At 36.9% G+C, this 15,057-nt stretch overlaps 1 protein-coding gene across 4 annotated transcripts in view; it reads left to right on the top strand.

Moving 5' to 3' along the window:
* The window catches only part of MICU1 (mitochondrial calcium uptake 1), a 280,172-nt gene that overhangs the window by 45,954 nt on the left and 219,161 nt on the right, over positions 1-15,057 (top strand). For all 4 annotated transcript variants that reach the window (XM_001503797.6, XM_023644771.2, XM_070226952.1 and 1 more), the window contains exons 2-3: positions 1,960-2,121; positions 14,599-14,773. In XM_001503797.6, coding sequence (XP_001503847.1) covers positions 1,961-2,121; positions 14,599-14,773 — 336 coding nt within the window. In that variant the 5' untranslated portion in view covers position 1,960. The remainder of the gene's footprint in view (positions 1-1,959; positions 2,122-14,598; positions 14,774-15,057) is intronic.

The following is a 15,057-nucleotide window of genomic DNA, read 5'->3' as shown; positions in this document are numbered from 1 at the left end:
CTATCACTTGATCAAAATTTTACACCATTCTGAGGCTCAAGACTAAACAAAAGCCTTTGCTGACTAACGCAGTCTTACCCTGGCCTTTAAAAAAATTTTAATGCTCTAACATCTGTACCCTAATATTTTAATATTTTTTCAAGATACCATTTTAGAAATGTATCACTTAAAAAATGTTTCATGTGTATCTTGCCTAATTGGAATGTAAAATTTTTTTTGGCCTTTTAGGTCTCATAAAGGGCTGGATAATATGAACTTAATACATTTTTGTTGAATGAGAACTTCCCAGTAATTCTCTTAGATGCTGAATTAGTTAGCTTTTGCTGTGGCAACAAACAACCCCCAAATTTTAGTGGCTTACAATAACAAGTATTTATTTCTCACGAGCATTCTGCAGATCGGCTCTGCTCAGCTGGCTTAGCTGGTCTTGACTGTGCCTGGCTCCAGGCTGAATCTATTCATTATGGAACCCAGGTTGAAGGATCAGTGTCTACCTGGGGCATGATCTTCTCTTGGTAGAGTGCAGGAGCACAAGAAGGCTAACAACAATACTTCTTAAAAGCATTTTCTGGAACTGGCCCAATCCCATTGGTCAAAGCAAGGCAAACGACAAGATAGACACCCAAAATGAAAAGAATGGGAAAGCAGTATTGCCTATGGGGTGGGGAATGGGAGAATGAATGTTTATTGAATAAATAGTATGCTGTAATACAGGTGTTTCTGATATAAGATAAAAAATTAAAGGAGAAGGTGAAGTTAAAAGTATGAAATAAAGGAATCTGCTGGGGAGGAGGGCTTCCAAGGGCCTGGAGTGAGAAAGATTTTATTAAAACCTAAATTACTGTAGCAAAAGCAATATCAGCTTTACAAGATAGGGGACAGCAAAGTATCCTAGTTAAAAATTTGGGCTCTGGAGTCATTCCACTCTTGGTTCAGATTCTAGACTCAGTACTCCCTAGCTGCTTACTCTTGAGCAAATCACTGAATCTGAGTTTCCACATCTGTAAAATGGATGTGCCATTTGTCCAGCTATTGCTTTTCAGCTCCAAATCCATCTTTCATTGTCCTGTTTGTGATACTGGAAATTTCTCCCTGCTAGCTTTTGTTAAGCTTTGTCAGTAGAAGGATTAGAGGGGGAGACTGGAGAAAGAAGGGGTGTTTCTTCCTGATCTTGGTGTGCTGTTTGCTGCTTGCTCCTGTAGCATGCCGTGGCCAGCAGCACCTGGGAGACCCAGTGGCGCTGCAGCCCTAGTGAGTTTTACTGGCTGCGTTCCCACAATGCAGTTTCCCAGTGAGTTCCCTACTACGGCATCTCCCCATGGGCACCTTCCCAACGAGCTCCACTGGCATGAGTTCTCCTAGTAGATGGCTTGACAATGAGTTCTGCTGGCATGGCACGTTATGTTACATAAATTTCTTAGACATTCATGGCTCTGTCCTTTCCACAAAGTCTGGATTTCAGTCCTGTTGGGAGTGGCCCCTTTGCAGATTTATTCCTTTCTTGTTGCTCTGTATCAGCCCTCAAAGTAGTGGCTACTCCCAGTATCAGCTGTCTCTTTACCCCTTAGTACTTAGTCCCCTATTGTAATTAATAATGCTTCCTATTAAATTTGCCCTGTTCAAATTACCGTGTGGTTTCTTGTCTTCTCCCATTCAAGTACTACCCAGGCCCGACCCTACTTAGCTTCCAAGATCAGACGAGATCGGGTGCATTCAGGGTGGTATGGCCATGGAATCTTGTCTTCTAATTGTACTTTCACTGATATATCAGGTTTATAAGTAATACTTTTCTCATACAATTGTTCTGAGGATTAAATGGGACAATACATGCAAAATGTTCAGAATAGTGTCTGCCATTGAGTAAGTACCTAATGTTTATTGGTGATGTTGATAGTATCATCACTATCATCACTGTCACTACCACTAGTTAGGAATAATGTTTCTACTTTTTATCCACAGGATGTTTCGTCTTAACTCACTTTCTGCATTGGCAGAACTGGCTGTGAGCTCTCGATGGTACCATGGAGGATCACAGCCCACCCAGATGAGGCGACGAGTAATGATGGTGGCTTTCCTGGGAGCATCTGCAGTAACTGCAAGTACTGGTCTCTTATGGAAGAGGTGAGTGTTATCTGAGCATTTTGTTCCTGCATGTTCTTTTATTCTTCTGGTTGTCTCTGTTATCTAAAAGGAATTGATTTCTGGCTTAACTATGTATCAAAATTTCTTGCCCAAATTACTTGGCATTGATAATATTTGTCTGAAATAAGATGTTTCAAAGAATTCAGCTATCATATCAAAGCAACAAATAGGAAATATATTCTGCTTCAGGGTCTGCCTGTCTCCTCTGCTGGGCATTTTAAATAATTTACCAACTTAATAAATTTATAGTAAATATTAAATATAATATATAATAAATGAGTAAATTTAATAATTGACCAATTTAACACATACCTTTCAGTAATTTTTAGTATATTCACAAAGTTGTACAGCCTTCACTGCTATCTAATTCATGAAAATTTTCATTGCTCCATAAAGAAATGCCACCATTTAGCAGTCACCTCCCACTTTCTCCATCCTCCTCAGCCCAAGGCAACCACTAATGTACTTTCTGTCTGTAGATTTGCCTATTTTGGACATTTCATATAAATGGAATCATACAATATATGGTCTTTGTGACTGGCCTCATTCACTTAGCATAATGCTTTCGAGGTTCGTCTATATTGTACCAAAAATTAGTACTTCATTCTTTTTTGTGGCCAAATAATATTCCATTGTATGGAATGGACACTACATTTTATTTGTTCATTTATCTATTGATGACTGTTTAACTTATTTCTCTTTTTTGGCTATTATAAGTAGTATTGCTGTGAACATTTGTGTATAAGTTTTTGAGTGGAATATGTTTTCATTTCTCATGGGTATATACCTAGAAGTAAAATTGCTGGATCATATGGTAACTATGTTTAACATTTTGAGGAAATGCTGGACTGTTTTCCCTTCCCACCAGCAATGTATGTGTGTATGCTTGTGACTGGGTGCCTGTGTGTGTGCTTAGATTTCCTCATCTATAAAATGGGGATAATGATGTACCTATCTCAAAGGGTTGTTATGAAGATTAAATGAGCTTTTATTTGTTAAATGCTTAGAACAGTGCCTGGCACATAACTTTGTAAAAATAAATGTCTGGTGTAGAAAGTACTTGGCACATAGTAAGCCATCAATAAGTGTTAGCTATTATTATCAGGTATAACATGAGGGTGAAGGTGAAGAAAGGAGGAGACAGAATATTAGCTGAAAAGACTGGCTTTCCAAAAAAAAAAGCTGGGGTCGTGATGTAAAGTGTCTTATATACTGTGCTAAGGTGTTGAGATTTTAATCTCTAGGCAGTGGTGAGCTAAGAGATTTTGAAGGCAGAGACTAATAATAGATAAGTTTTAAGAGAAATTAATATAGCCACAACAGTGGGATAAACTGGACTAGGGAGAAGCTACTGACAGACATTAATATTAGTTTGAGATGATAATGAGGGTAGAGGACTCTTAGAAAGGAATGGATGGGCTTAGAAAACTTTCCAGGTAAAATGACAGGAAGAGAGAGAGAGAGAAAGATCTAGACTGAGGGACAAAGAGGGAAGGATAAAGAGAGGGAGGCAAGAAAGGAGAGGAGGAGTAGGAAATGCATTCTTTGTCCTTTAGCTGTAATAAATAGTAAATGCTTAGCAATTTCTTGAGGGATGCTTTCCTACAATGGAATTATCATGCAGGTGCATTTAGAATTGCCTTTTGGCTTAGTCTAACATCAAAGAAGACAACAGACTGTATTTGAAAAAGTTGAGAAGTTGTTTGATGGTTTGAATGTTTAAGGAGTTATTACTCTTTTTTCCCCCAGAGTTAATTTGTTTATACTATTCAGATTAAACGCTGATGAACAAGTTAGGTTATTTTCTTTTTCTTAATTTGTGTTTTGCTGCTTTTTGTGCTTACTCTGAGAAAAAGAATAAGAAGGTGGTTTTGGAGTGTTAGGTAAAGGAAACATTCACATTTTTGTTGGTATAGCTTCTATAATTTTTGAACACCAAAACATCCAAAAGCAGAAAATCTACATGTCGTCAGCATATCCTCAATATTACGATTTTTCTAATGCATATATTTTTGTCACAGGTTATAATTTCTTGAGTGTTTCAAAATCATAAATATAATAAGTACTAGAATTTTAGGGCTCCAGGATTGTTAGTCTTATGCCTTTGCTGTGCCATGTAAGAAGATATAAAGAAATGAAATATAATTATTCTCAAGTTTTGAAACAAAAAATAAAACTTGTTGAAATTTTCATGCTTATACTGAGATCAAGATCAATAGCAAAGACTCTCTAAAATACATATGAGTTACCTTGTTAGAGGATATAGACAGAAGGTTTGCCATCTAATTTTTGTCTTTTTTCTATCCTCGTTTTGAATTGTTAAATGAGCAGAAATAACTTAATGTTCTTTTAAAAAGAGAGTATTATATAATTTTTAATTTTTAAAAATTAAAACTTTAAAATTCGTAATTTAAATTACAGAAGAGCAACATGTTTCATCTTGAAAAGTCTAAAACAAAAGTGAAAAATAAAAATCTCTTTTCAAATGCACATGAAACATTCTCCAGGATTGATCACATATTAGGTGGCAAAACAAGCCTCAATAAAGTTAAGAAGATTGAAATAATACCAAGCATCTTTTCTGACCACAATGGTATGAAACTAGAAATTAACTACGAGAAGAAAAGCCACAAATATGTGGAGACTAAACAAAATGCTACTGAACAATGACTGGGTCACTGAAGAAATCGAAGGGAAAATCAAAAAAATACCTGGAGACAAATGAAAATGAAAATACAACATGCCAAAATTTATGGGATACAGCAAAAGTGGTTCTGAGAGGGAAATTTATAACAATACAGGCCTACCTTGACAATTAACAAGAGAAAAATTAATAAATGTTGGAGGGGATGTGGAGAAAAGAGAATCCTTATACACTGCTGGTGAGAGTGCAAACTGATGCAGCCACTATGGAAAACACTATGGAGATTCCTCAAAAAATACCATATGGTCCACATGTTCCACTACAGGGTGTTTATCCACAGAACATGAAATCAACAATCCAAAGAGATTTATGCATCCCTATGTTCATTACAGCATTACTCACAATAGCCAAGACATGGAAGCAACCCAGGTGCCCTTCTAAGGATGAATGGATAAAGATGATGTGGTATATATATACACTGGAATATTACTCAGCCATAAAAAAGAACAAAACTTCCCATTTGCAACAGCATAGATGGACCTTGAGGGTGTGATGTTAAGTGAACTAAGCCACACAGAGAAAGACAAATACAGCCCGATTTTACATATGTGGAAGATAAACACATGGACAAAGAGAACATGTTAGTGGTTACCAGAAGGGAAAGGGGTTGGGGAGGCAGACAAAAGGGGTGAAGGGGCACATATGTATGGTGATGGATAAAAATTAGACTACTGGTGGTGAACATGATGACATCTATATAGAAATTAATAAATAATAGTGTACACTCCAAATTACGCAATGTTATAAACCATTATGAGCTCAACAAAGTAATTGAAAGAAGAATAACTAAATGAAAATAGGTACTAAGGAAAAAAAAATCTCTTTCCCTTCCCCAATCCCTTTTCCTTAACAACCAAAAAAATTCTTTTCCCTTAATAACAACAACAAAATGTTTAGTGTGTAGTGTTATAAATAGTTTTGAAATATATAGGTAAATAGCAAAATAAACAATTTGGAATGTTTGCTGGCAAACAAAAATGAATGTCTTCTGTGTTATGCAATTAGATTTGTGTAAAGACTGGGTATACTACCTGAATTCACTAACGTGAATTGACTTAAATAAACTATATTAGATTACTGTTAGAGAAAGAACGTTTGTCACAATTTTAGGTTGCTTTTACTTCCTCAGTCTCAAAAAAGACACTGAGATATAGCAGCAAGGATTCAGGGTTTGGAGTCTGAATACCTGGGTTCAAACTGGCTGTGTCATGTAGCTAATGTAATTCTTCGTCCACCTGAAGTACTTCCCTTACTAGGAGTGCTTGTCTGCTGCGGATGGATCCTGTCAGCTTTTGTCTGGAAATATCTTTATTTTGCCTTTACTTTTTTTTTTTTTTTTTTTTTAAGATTTTACTTTTCCTTTTTCTCCCAAAGCCCCCTGGTACATAGTTGGTATTTTTAGTTGTGGGTCCTGCCAGTTGTGGCATGTGGGACGCCGCCTTAGCATGGCTTGACGAGCACTGCCATGTCTGAACTGGTGAAGCCTGGGCCACTGAAGCAGAGCACATGAATTAACCACTTGGCCCCGGGGCCAGCCCCTGTGTTTATTCTGTTTAAGCTTTATCGATTTTCTTGGACTGTGAATTTATACTTTTCATGAAATTCGAACAATTCTTGTCCATTGTTTATTCATTAAGTTTTTCTGTCTTCATCTCTACCCACACACACATCCTTTCTGGGACTTCAATTCACAGATGTGCTAGACTGTTTGATATTGTCCCATCGATATCCAGTATCACCAAGGTTCTGTTTATGTTTTGTACAGCTGTTTTTCTCTCTGCTTCAGTTTTGGAAGTTTTTATTGTTGTCTCTTCAAGGTCACTGATCTCTTTCTCTGCAGTATCTTATCTGCTAAGTCTATCTAGTGATTTTTAAAAAATTTTAGACATTATATTTTTAATCTCTAGAAGTCCCATTTTGAAATTATCATTTATCTTTATGGACCAGCCCAGCGACTTAAGTGGTTAGGTTTGGATGCTCTGCTTTGGTGGCTCGGTGTTCACAGGTTCAGATCCTAGGCGTGGACCTACATGCTGCTCATCATGCCATGCTGTGGCAGCATCCCACATATAAAGCAGAGGAAGATCGGCACAGATGTTAGCTCAGGGCATTCTTCCTTACCAAAAAATAAACAAATAAAAATAAAAATATCTTTTATCTTTCATGTTCATATTTTCCTTTAAATGCTTTAACATATATATAATCATCCTTTTAAAGTCCATTTCAGCTTATTCTATCATCTCTATCATTTCTCAGTCTATTTCTCTTGACTGATTTTCTTCTAATTATCAGTCTCATTTTTCTGTCTTTTTTTGTCTAATAGTTTTTTTAAGTGGCTGCTGCTTTTTTTTTATTGTGGCAAAATATATGTAACATGAGATTTACCATTTTAAGTGTACACTTCAATGATATTAAGTACATTAGCATTGTACAACCATTTCCACTCTCTATCTCCTGAACTTTTTCATCTTCCTAAATTCAAACTGTACCCATTAAGCAGTAAGTCCCCTTGTCTCCCTCTCCGTTGCCCCTGGTGACCATTTTCTGTTATGTCTCTATGGATTTGACTACTCTACATTCCTCCTATAGGTGGAACATTCATATGTTTTGCTTATTTCACTTAGTATAATGTCTTCAAGTTTCATCCATGTTTGTAGCATGTGTCAGAATTTCCTTCTTCAAGACTGAATAATATTCTGTTGTATGTGTATGTCTTAGTTTGTTTGGACAGCTGTAACAAAAATACCATAAACTGGATGGCTTATAAACAATAAACATTTATTTATTACAGTTCTGGAGTCTTGGAAGTCCAAGATCGTGTTACTGGCAGATTCACTGTATGGTGATGGTCAGCTTCCTCATTGATGGCTGTCGTTTCTCTGTAACCTTACTTGGTAGAAGGGGGTAAAGGAGCTCTCTCAGGCCTCTTTTATAAGGGCACTAATACCATTCATGAGAGCTCTGCCCTTATAACCTAATCACCTCCTGAAGGACCCACTTCTTAATGTAGGCATAGCTCATTTTATTGTACTTTATTTTATTGCACTTTGCAGATATTACATGTTTTTACAAGACCTTCCACCAGCAAAAAGATTACAACTCACTGGAGGCTCAGTTGATGGTTGGCCTCTCAGTGTGGATTTCTTTGGGTTTTTCCTATTGGGAATCCATTGGGCTTCTTGAGTCTAGATGTCCATTAACTTCCCAAGATTTGGGGGTTTTGGCCATAATTTCTTTAATCTTTCTACTCCTTCCTCTGTCTCCTTTCTCCTTCTGAAACTCCCGTAATGGGTGTATTGGTCTTCTTGACCATGTCTCATAAGTCCCATAGGCTTTCTTCACTTTCTTTTGTATTTTGTTCCTCTGATTGGATAATAGCAAATCATCTATCTTTGAGTTTTCCAGTTCTTTCCTCTGCTTGATCAGGTCTGCTGTTGAATCCTCCTAGTGAATTTTTCAGGTCAGTAATTGTATTCTTCAGCTCCAGAATTTCTGTTTGCTTCTTTTTAATATTTTTGTCTCTCCTGATGCTCATTTTTTGATGCATTGTTTTCTTGAGCTTATAGAGCATCTTTATGATGGATATTTTAAATTCTTTTTCAGGTAATTAACATTCCTCTGTTTCTTCTTTTTCTTTTTTTGGTGAGGAAGATTCATTCTGAACCAACATCTGTTGCCAATCTTCCTCTTTTTTTGCTTGAGGAAGATTAGCCCTGAACTAACACCTGTGCCAGTCTTCCCCTATTTTGTTTATGGGTTGCTGCCACAACATGGCCTGACGAGTGGTGTAGGTCTGCACCTGGGATCCAAACCCATGTACCTGGGCTGCCAAAGCAGAATGCACTGGACCCAACCACTATGCCGTGGGGCTGGCCCCTACTCTGTTTCTTTAGGATCAGTTTCTGGAGATTTATTTCGTCCCTTTGTTTGGGCCACATTTCTCTCTTTCTTCATGTGTCTTGTAACTTTATGTTGAGATCCAAGTTTTTGAAGAATCAGCCCATATCTGAGTCTTTATGGACCAGCTTTATACAGGTGAAGACCCTATATAAATCAGCCTAACTGTAGATATTGGGTGCCTCTGAAACTTTTTGGGGAAGGATACAGCTTCTCTGAGTGTGTGTGGCCAATTTCTCAGTTAGAGAGGCTTGCCAGTTTCTTTTTCAGGAGCTTGTAATCTCTTGCTCTCTCTGGTGTTTGTCTGTGACACTGCAAGTTCTCTGGTCTACAGCAGCAAGCTGCCCTACTCTCTCTTCTCATCAGCCACCAGGCATCCAAATTATGCCAGCTCCCCATCAGCACCTCAAGTCAGGTGAGACAGATACTAGTCCTTCAGGCAGCCTTCTGAAAAGCTAGAATGCCAGATACACATTCCATTTTTTTCCCTCCCTCCTGAGGGATAAGCCTCGAGTTGTGCACCTTTTCCCAGTTGCTTCAGGCTGTGCCAGCTGCAGCAAGCTGTCTCCTGCTCTTTGTTCTCAGTGGTCCCCAGGCATGCAAACTGTGCCGCTTCCATCAGTACTCCAAGTGTGGTGAGCAGAAACCAGTTCCATGGGCAGCCTTCTGAATAGCCAGAAGATTGGACACTCATTCCATTCCTCTCTTTCCTCTTTGAGGAAGAAGTTGCCATCTGGGGTATTCTCTCCCAGTGCTGAGCTGTGGCTGCTTGGAGGAGGGGCTGACATGGGTAAAGTGAAATTTCTTCTCTCACTCATTTCAGTATGTCTGTTCTTGGCATTGTGCTTGCCAGATGTACTGCAGCTTCTTAACTGGACTTGGGAAATGTCAGATTTTTTTTTTTCATTATTTCTTGATTCATTTATTAAAATTACCATTTTATGCATTCTTTTGATGTAGCTCACAGCCCTTAAATTGTACTAATTTATACTGACAATTTGGGATATCAAGAATATTGATCTCGTCTCTGCCTCTCTTGCTTCTTCCATCAGCCAACATACATATAACTGAAACATACATTAAATGTTCACACAGTTGTGAATTACAAGCTTTGACACTACAGTAAAACCAACATAGCTACAGTGGCCACTTGGGTTAAGCTTTCAATGGACCATAATAATTTCCTGTTTGTTTGTTTCTTAATTCAAAAGAAATACTTTTAATGAACATGACACTGTCTTTCCCCTCTACCTTTTAGAAAGATATTTTGATCTTATATTGTTGTTAAATTGGTGTTTCTGTGGGAAGTAAAGACTGAGACTGCCTATTCTGCCATCATGCTGACATCTGTCTAATAATTATTTTATTAGATATTCTACATTTTGAATGTTCTGTGTTGTTGAGTGTCTGGATTTTGTTGTTTTCCCTTAAAAGTGGTGGTGTTCATGTTGGCAAGCAATTTATTGAAGAATCTCCTTGATCTTCCAAGCTTGTTTTTTTTTTTTTTTTAAGGAAGATTGTCCCTGAGCTAACATCTGCCAATCCTCCTCTTTTTTGCTGAGGAAGACTGGCCCTGAGCCAACATCCATGCCTATCTTTCTCTACTTTATATGTGGGATGCCTACCACAGCATGGCTTGCCAAGCAGTGCCATGTCTGCACCCGGGATCCGAACTGGCGAACCCCAGGCCGCTGAAGTGAAACGTGAGCACTTAACTGCTGCGCCACTGTGCCAGTCCCCAAGCTTGTTTTTAAGCATTTTTTTAATGACATGGTTTAGAATATCCTTTGTTCTAGGGATAATTTAGCCCTACTAATAAGATATGACTCTTCTGCAGTGTTTATAAGTGTCTTGGGTGTTCAGTGATTTGCCACAACCTGAACATTTCCTGCTTGTGAGTTTTAGAAATTATTTGGGTTACAGCTCCTTGGTAATTATCCTTTGCCCAGTTTTGGATAGTTTAACCCTAAGAATGCACCACTTAATCTTAACTCAGGGATACCTCATGTAGATTCATGAAACTATTCTGTGTATTACTTCTTCCTCTCTTGTCTTCCTCCCTACCAATCCAGCCACCTCAGCCTCTCCAAACTTGGATCTCTGTTTTCTCAACTTAGCATGATGACTGTATTTTGCTTGGGATCCTGCTTATGATCTGGAAAATGTGTCCACGCAGAACTTCAGGGCAATTAAAGGCCTCACTTTTCTCAGAGAGTGGCTGTCTATTGTGCAGTATTTGAAAATATTTTTTTGTATATTTTGTTTAATTTTCTTTATCTTTCCCCTCTGTATAAAGGCAAGTCTAGTACAGCTACTCTGTTGTCATTGGAAGCAGAAATCCTCTTTCTGTACATCATTGTATTTCATCAGTTCTGTAATGTTTAATCATTATATTATTACTGCAATGACTTTAAGGAATAAAATAGATAAAAAACAAACGGACTCTTGTAAACATGCAACTCCTAAGGTGGTAAAAATTGTATGGATGTAATAGGGTGTAACCCATCTATTATACATGAGCAGCATTCAGAGTATCACAGATAATAGCCTGTAAGTTTTTCAGAAAAAATTATAAATGCTCTTTAGTTAATTGAACTGAATAAAGCAGTATGGTTAGGAGAGTTTCTGTTATACCCGATGATGTTGCATTGTCTATAGATTTTCTTTTTTAGAACTTTAGGTTTTCCAGAAGTGAGCCCATGAATCACTCTTTCCAGGAGGCTTTTCCTGACCCTTTTCTCTGTCCTTATATGTTCCTTTATCTGTTTGTCTGTTTTCCCTATTGGCTGTGAACTTTAAGGACAGAGATAGTCTTATTCATATTCATCTTAGCAACTAGTGTAGCTCATAAGCACTTGAGTGATGAATGGAATGAATGCTGTCTCTTTTCTTCATGGATAAATAGCTTGGGTCTCCATATTACCAGTCCATCATCTTTCAGCTACACAAGACTTCAGAGGGAAAGAAAGTAATGAAATGATCCAGTACATCACTTGGTCAAGGTTTAGAAGAAATTTGAGCTAAAGTCAAAAGGTCACTTTTGAACCAAAGTTGGAAAAAGGCTTAAGTCAGTGTGGTAGTTTACTGTTGCTTTTTTAAAACTTGTTTATTTTTAGGTGTTAGCCTTTAAAAAATCAATTATTATTCTTGCTTCAAATTCAGATAATCCTTTTCCTTTTTTGGTATTTAGAAAATATTATTTGCAGGTAAATGAAATAAAAACTATTTAAATCATCTCTGAATAGTCATGTGAAAGGAATACATCAAGAATTTTCTCACATCGCAGTATCTTAATCCCAGGGTATTTTTTTCCAACCCCTTTTCTGGTCAACATGAAGACTTCCATTTGTGTTCCTTAATCAGCCACAGACACATTGCACTGGGTTAGGAACTCTAGATACTTCAAACAAAAGAATACAGTGTCCATTCTCTTCTTGATGACCTTATCTATTAGGTTGAATTTTATGACACTGCTGATACTTGAAAGTTTTTGATTTGTCAAAACAACAATGTCATTTGAGTCCACCTAATAGTTTAAGGGCAAGATAGATTCTGGAAAACATAAATAACCATGCAGAGCACTAAATTACATGTTATGGTCCAGTCACTAAATGGTGTAGGATTTTGAAGGAATAGAGTCATTACTTTGGATGAGGAAGTTGGAAAAATCTTCATAGAATAGATTGTCAATTTCAGTCTCTAATCAGCCAGGGGCTTCTACTGCACATTCAGTTTTTTCTTGCTGTTGATAATTGAATGAATCTGGAAAGCCCATCAGATCAGTTGTCTTCGTGTAGAATTTTTTTTCCAGGTACAAGTTTTTCTTTGAATATCTGTTTTTGATTCTTTTGGTCCCATGTTTCTTCTTTCAATGCATTTTTTTGCTGTAAAAGAAAACCGGTAAAATTTTCCATCCTAACCATTTTTAAGTGTCTGGTTTAGTAGTGTTAAGTATATTCACACTGTTGTCAAAGAGATCTCCAGAACTTTTTCGTCTTGGCAAAATTGAAACTCTATACCCCTTAACCAGCTAGTCCCAATTCCTGCAGTGTCTGGTTACCACCATTCTATTTTTCTGTTTCTGTGAAATAGACTATGTTAGATACCTCATATAAGTGGAATCATACAGTATTTGTCTTTTTGTCAGTATTTGTCTTAACATTATGCTAAGTGTCTTCAAGATTCATCCATGTCATAGCATGTGACAGAATTTCCTTTCCTTTTTTGGATTTTCTCAGTTTCCTTTAAAAAAAATTTTTTTTGACATATAAAAAACTGCACATAATTAATGCATACAACTTGATGAGTTGGAGATACGTATACACCCATGAGTCATCACCACAATCTATGCCGTAAACCTCTCCATCACCTCCAAAAGTTTCCTCCTACCCTCTTATTTATTATTATTGTGGGGTTTTTTTGTGATAAAGCACTTAACATAAGACCTACTCTCAGCAAATTTTTAAGTAAACAATACAGTATTAACTATAGGCATTGCTGTACAGTAGATCTCTAGGACTTACTATCTTGTATAACCGAAACTTTATACCCTTTGACTAGTACTTCCCCACTTCTCCCTCCCATAGCCCCTGGAAACCACCATTCCATTCTCTACCTCTATTAGTTTGTTTTATATTCGTCATATAAGTGGTATAATGTAGTATTTATCCTTCTGTGTCTGGCTTATTTCACTTAGCCTAGTGTCCTGTAGGTTGATCTACATTGTTGCAAATAGCAGGATTTCCATATTTTTTAATGCTAAATAATATTCCATTTTGTGTGTTTGTGTGTGTGTGTGTACATATATAAATGACATTTTCTTTGTCTATTTTCCATTGATAGACATTTAGGTTGCTTCCATGTCTTTGTTACTGTGAATAATGCTGCAGTGAACATGGGAGTGTGGGTACCTCTGTGAGATCCTGATTTCACTTCCTTTGGATATATATCCAGAAGTGGAATTACTGAATCTTATGGTAGTTCTATTGTTAGTTTTTTGAGGATCCTCTATACTTTTTTCTGTAGTGGCTGTACCAATTTACATTCCCACCTACAGTGTACCAGGGGATCTCTTTTCTCCACATCCTCACCTACTTATTATCTTTTATTTTTTTTGATAAAAACCATCCTACCAGGTGTGAGGTGATATCTCATTGATGTTTGATTTGCATTTTCCTGGTGATTATTGATGTTGAGCACCTTTTCATATACATGTTGGCCATTTGTGTATCTTCTTCGGAGAAATGTCTATTCATTTCCTTTGCCCATTTTTTAATCAGATTTTTTGTGTTTTTGCTATTGTGTTGTAAGAGTTCCTTAAACATTTTAAATAGTATCCCCTTATTAGATATATGGTTTGCAAATATTTTCTTCCATTCCTTGGGTTGCCTTTCATTTTGCTGATTGTTTCCCTGCTATGCTGAAGCTTTTTAGTTTCACGTAATCCTGCTTATCTATTTTTGCTTTTGTTGCCTGTTCTTTTGGGGTCATATCTTTTATTATTAAGACTGAATATTATTCTATTCTGTGTGTATACCACATTTTCTTTATCCAGTCATCTATTGATGGACATATGGATTGCTTCCATGTTTTAACTAGTGTGAATAATGCTGCTATTAACGTGAGTGTACAAAAATTTCTTCATCACCCTGCTTTCCGTTCTTTTGGATATATAACCAGAAGTGAGATTGCTGGATTATATGGTAGTCCTATTTTTAATTTTGAGGAACCTCTTCGTGTAGAACTTTTCACAAATTTCATTGCTATTGTTCCTGTTAAAGCTGTATGTGAAAATCCTTTTGATTAATATGATGGACCTTCTTGATTAATACAGATTTCTTTTTTTGCATATCCAGGGCTCTTGCAGAAGCTCCACCATCTGTAAACAACCTAAAGAGTGAACTTGGTGATAAAGGGAAGAATAAAGATGAAGGGGAAGTTCATAACCATGAAAAAAAGGCTGCAGATAGTTGCCTTGAGCCTTGTACAGAAGAGAAAAAGAAGAAGCGTTCTGGATTCAGAGACAGAAAAGTATGGAACACAATGTTATAAATTAATCAGAACAAATATTTAATCCGAAATTAGAATAATGCAGTTGAGTCTCTTTTATCTTGTATTTCAGGTAGTTCATATTCACTTTGAAGTTATTCACCTCTTTGCTATTTTTCATCATGTTCTAAGGCAAATGTATTCTTAGAATATGAAGTTAATGGGGGTAGTGAAAAGGATCTAGAATTGGTAATCAGGATTAGCATATATATTTTTTCTTTTGTTCGGTTCAGCTATCTAAGGTGATTTTTGCTTTCTGGATCTTT

Source organism: Equus caballus, chromosome 1, assembly GCF_041296265.1.
Source record: "Equus caballus isolate H_3958 breed thoroughbred chromosome 1, TB-T2T, whole genome shotgun sequence".
Lineage (NCBI taxonomy): Eukaryota > Metazoa > Chordata > Mammalia > Perissodactyla > Equidae > Equus > Equus caballus.
Note: the sequence above shows the minus strand (reverse complement) of the source record. Positions and strands in the feature narration are given on the sequence as shown.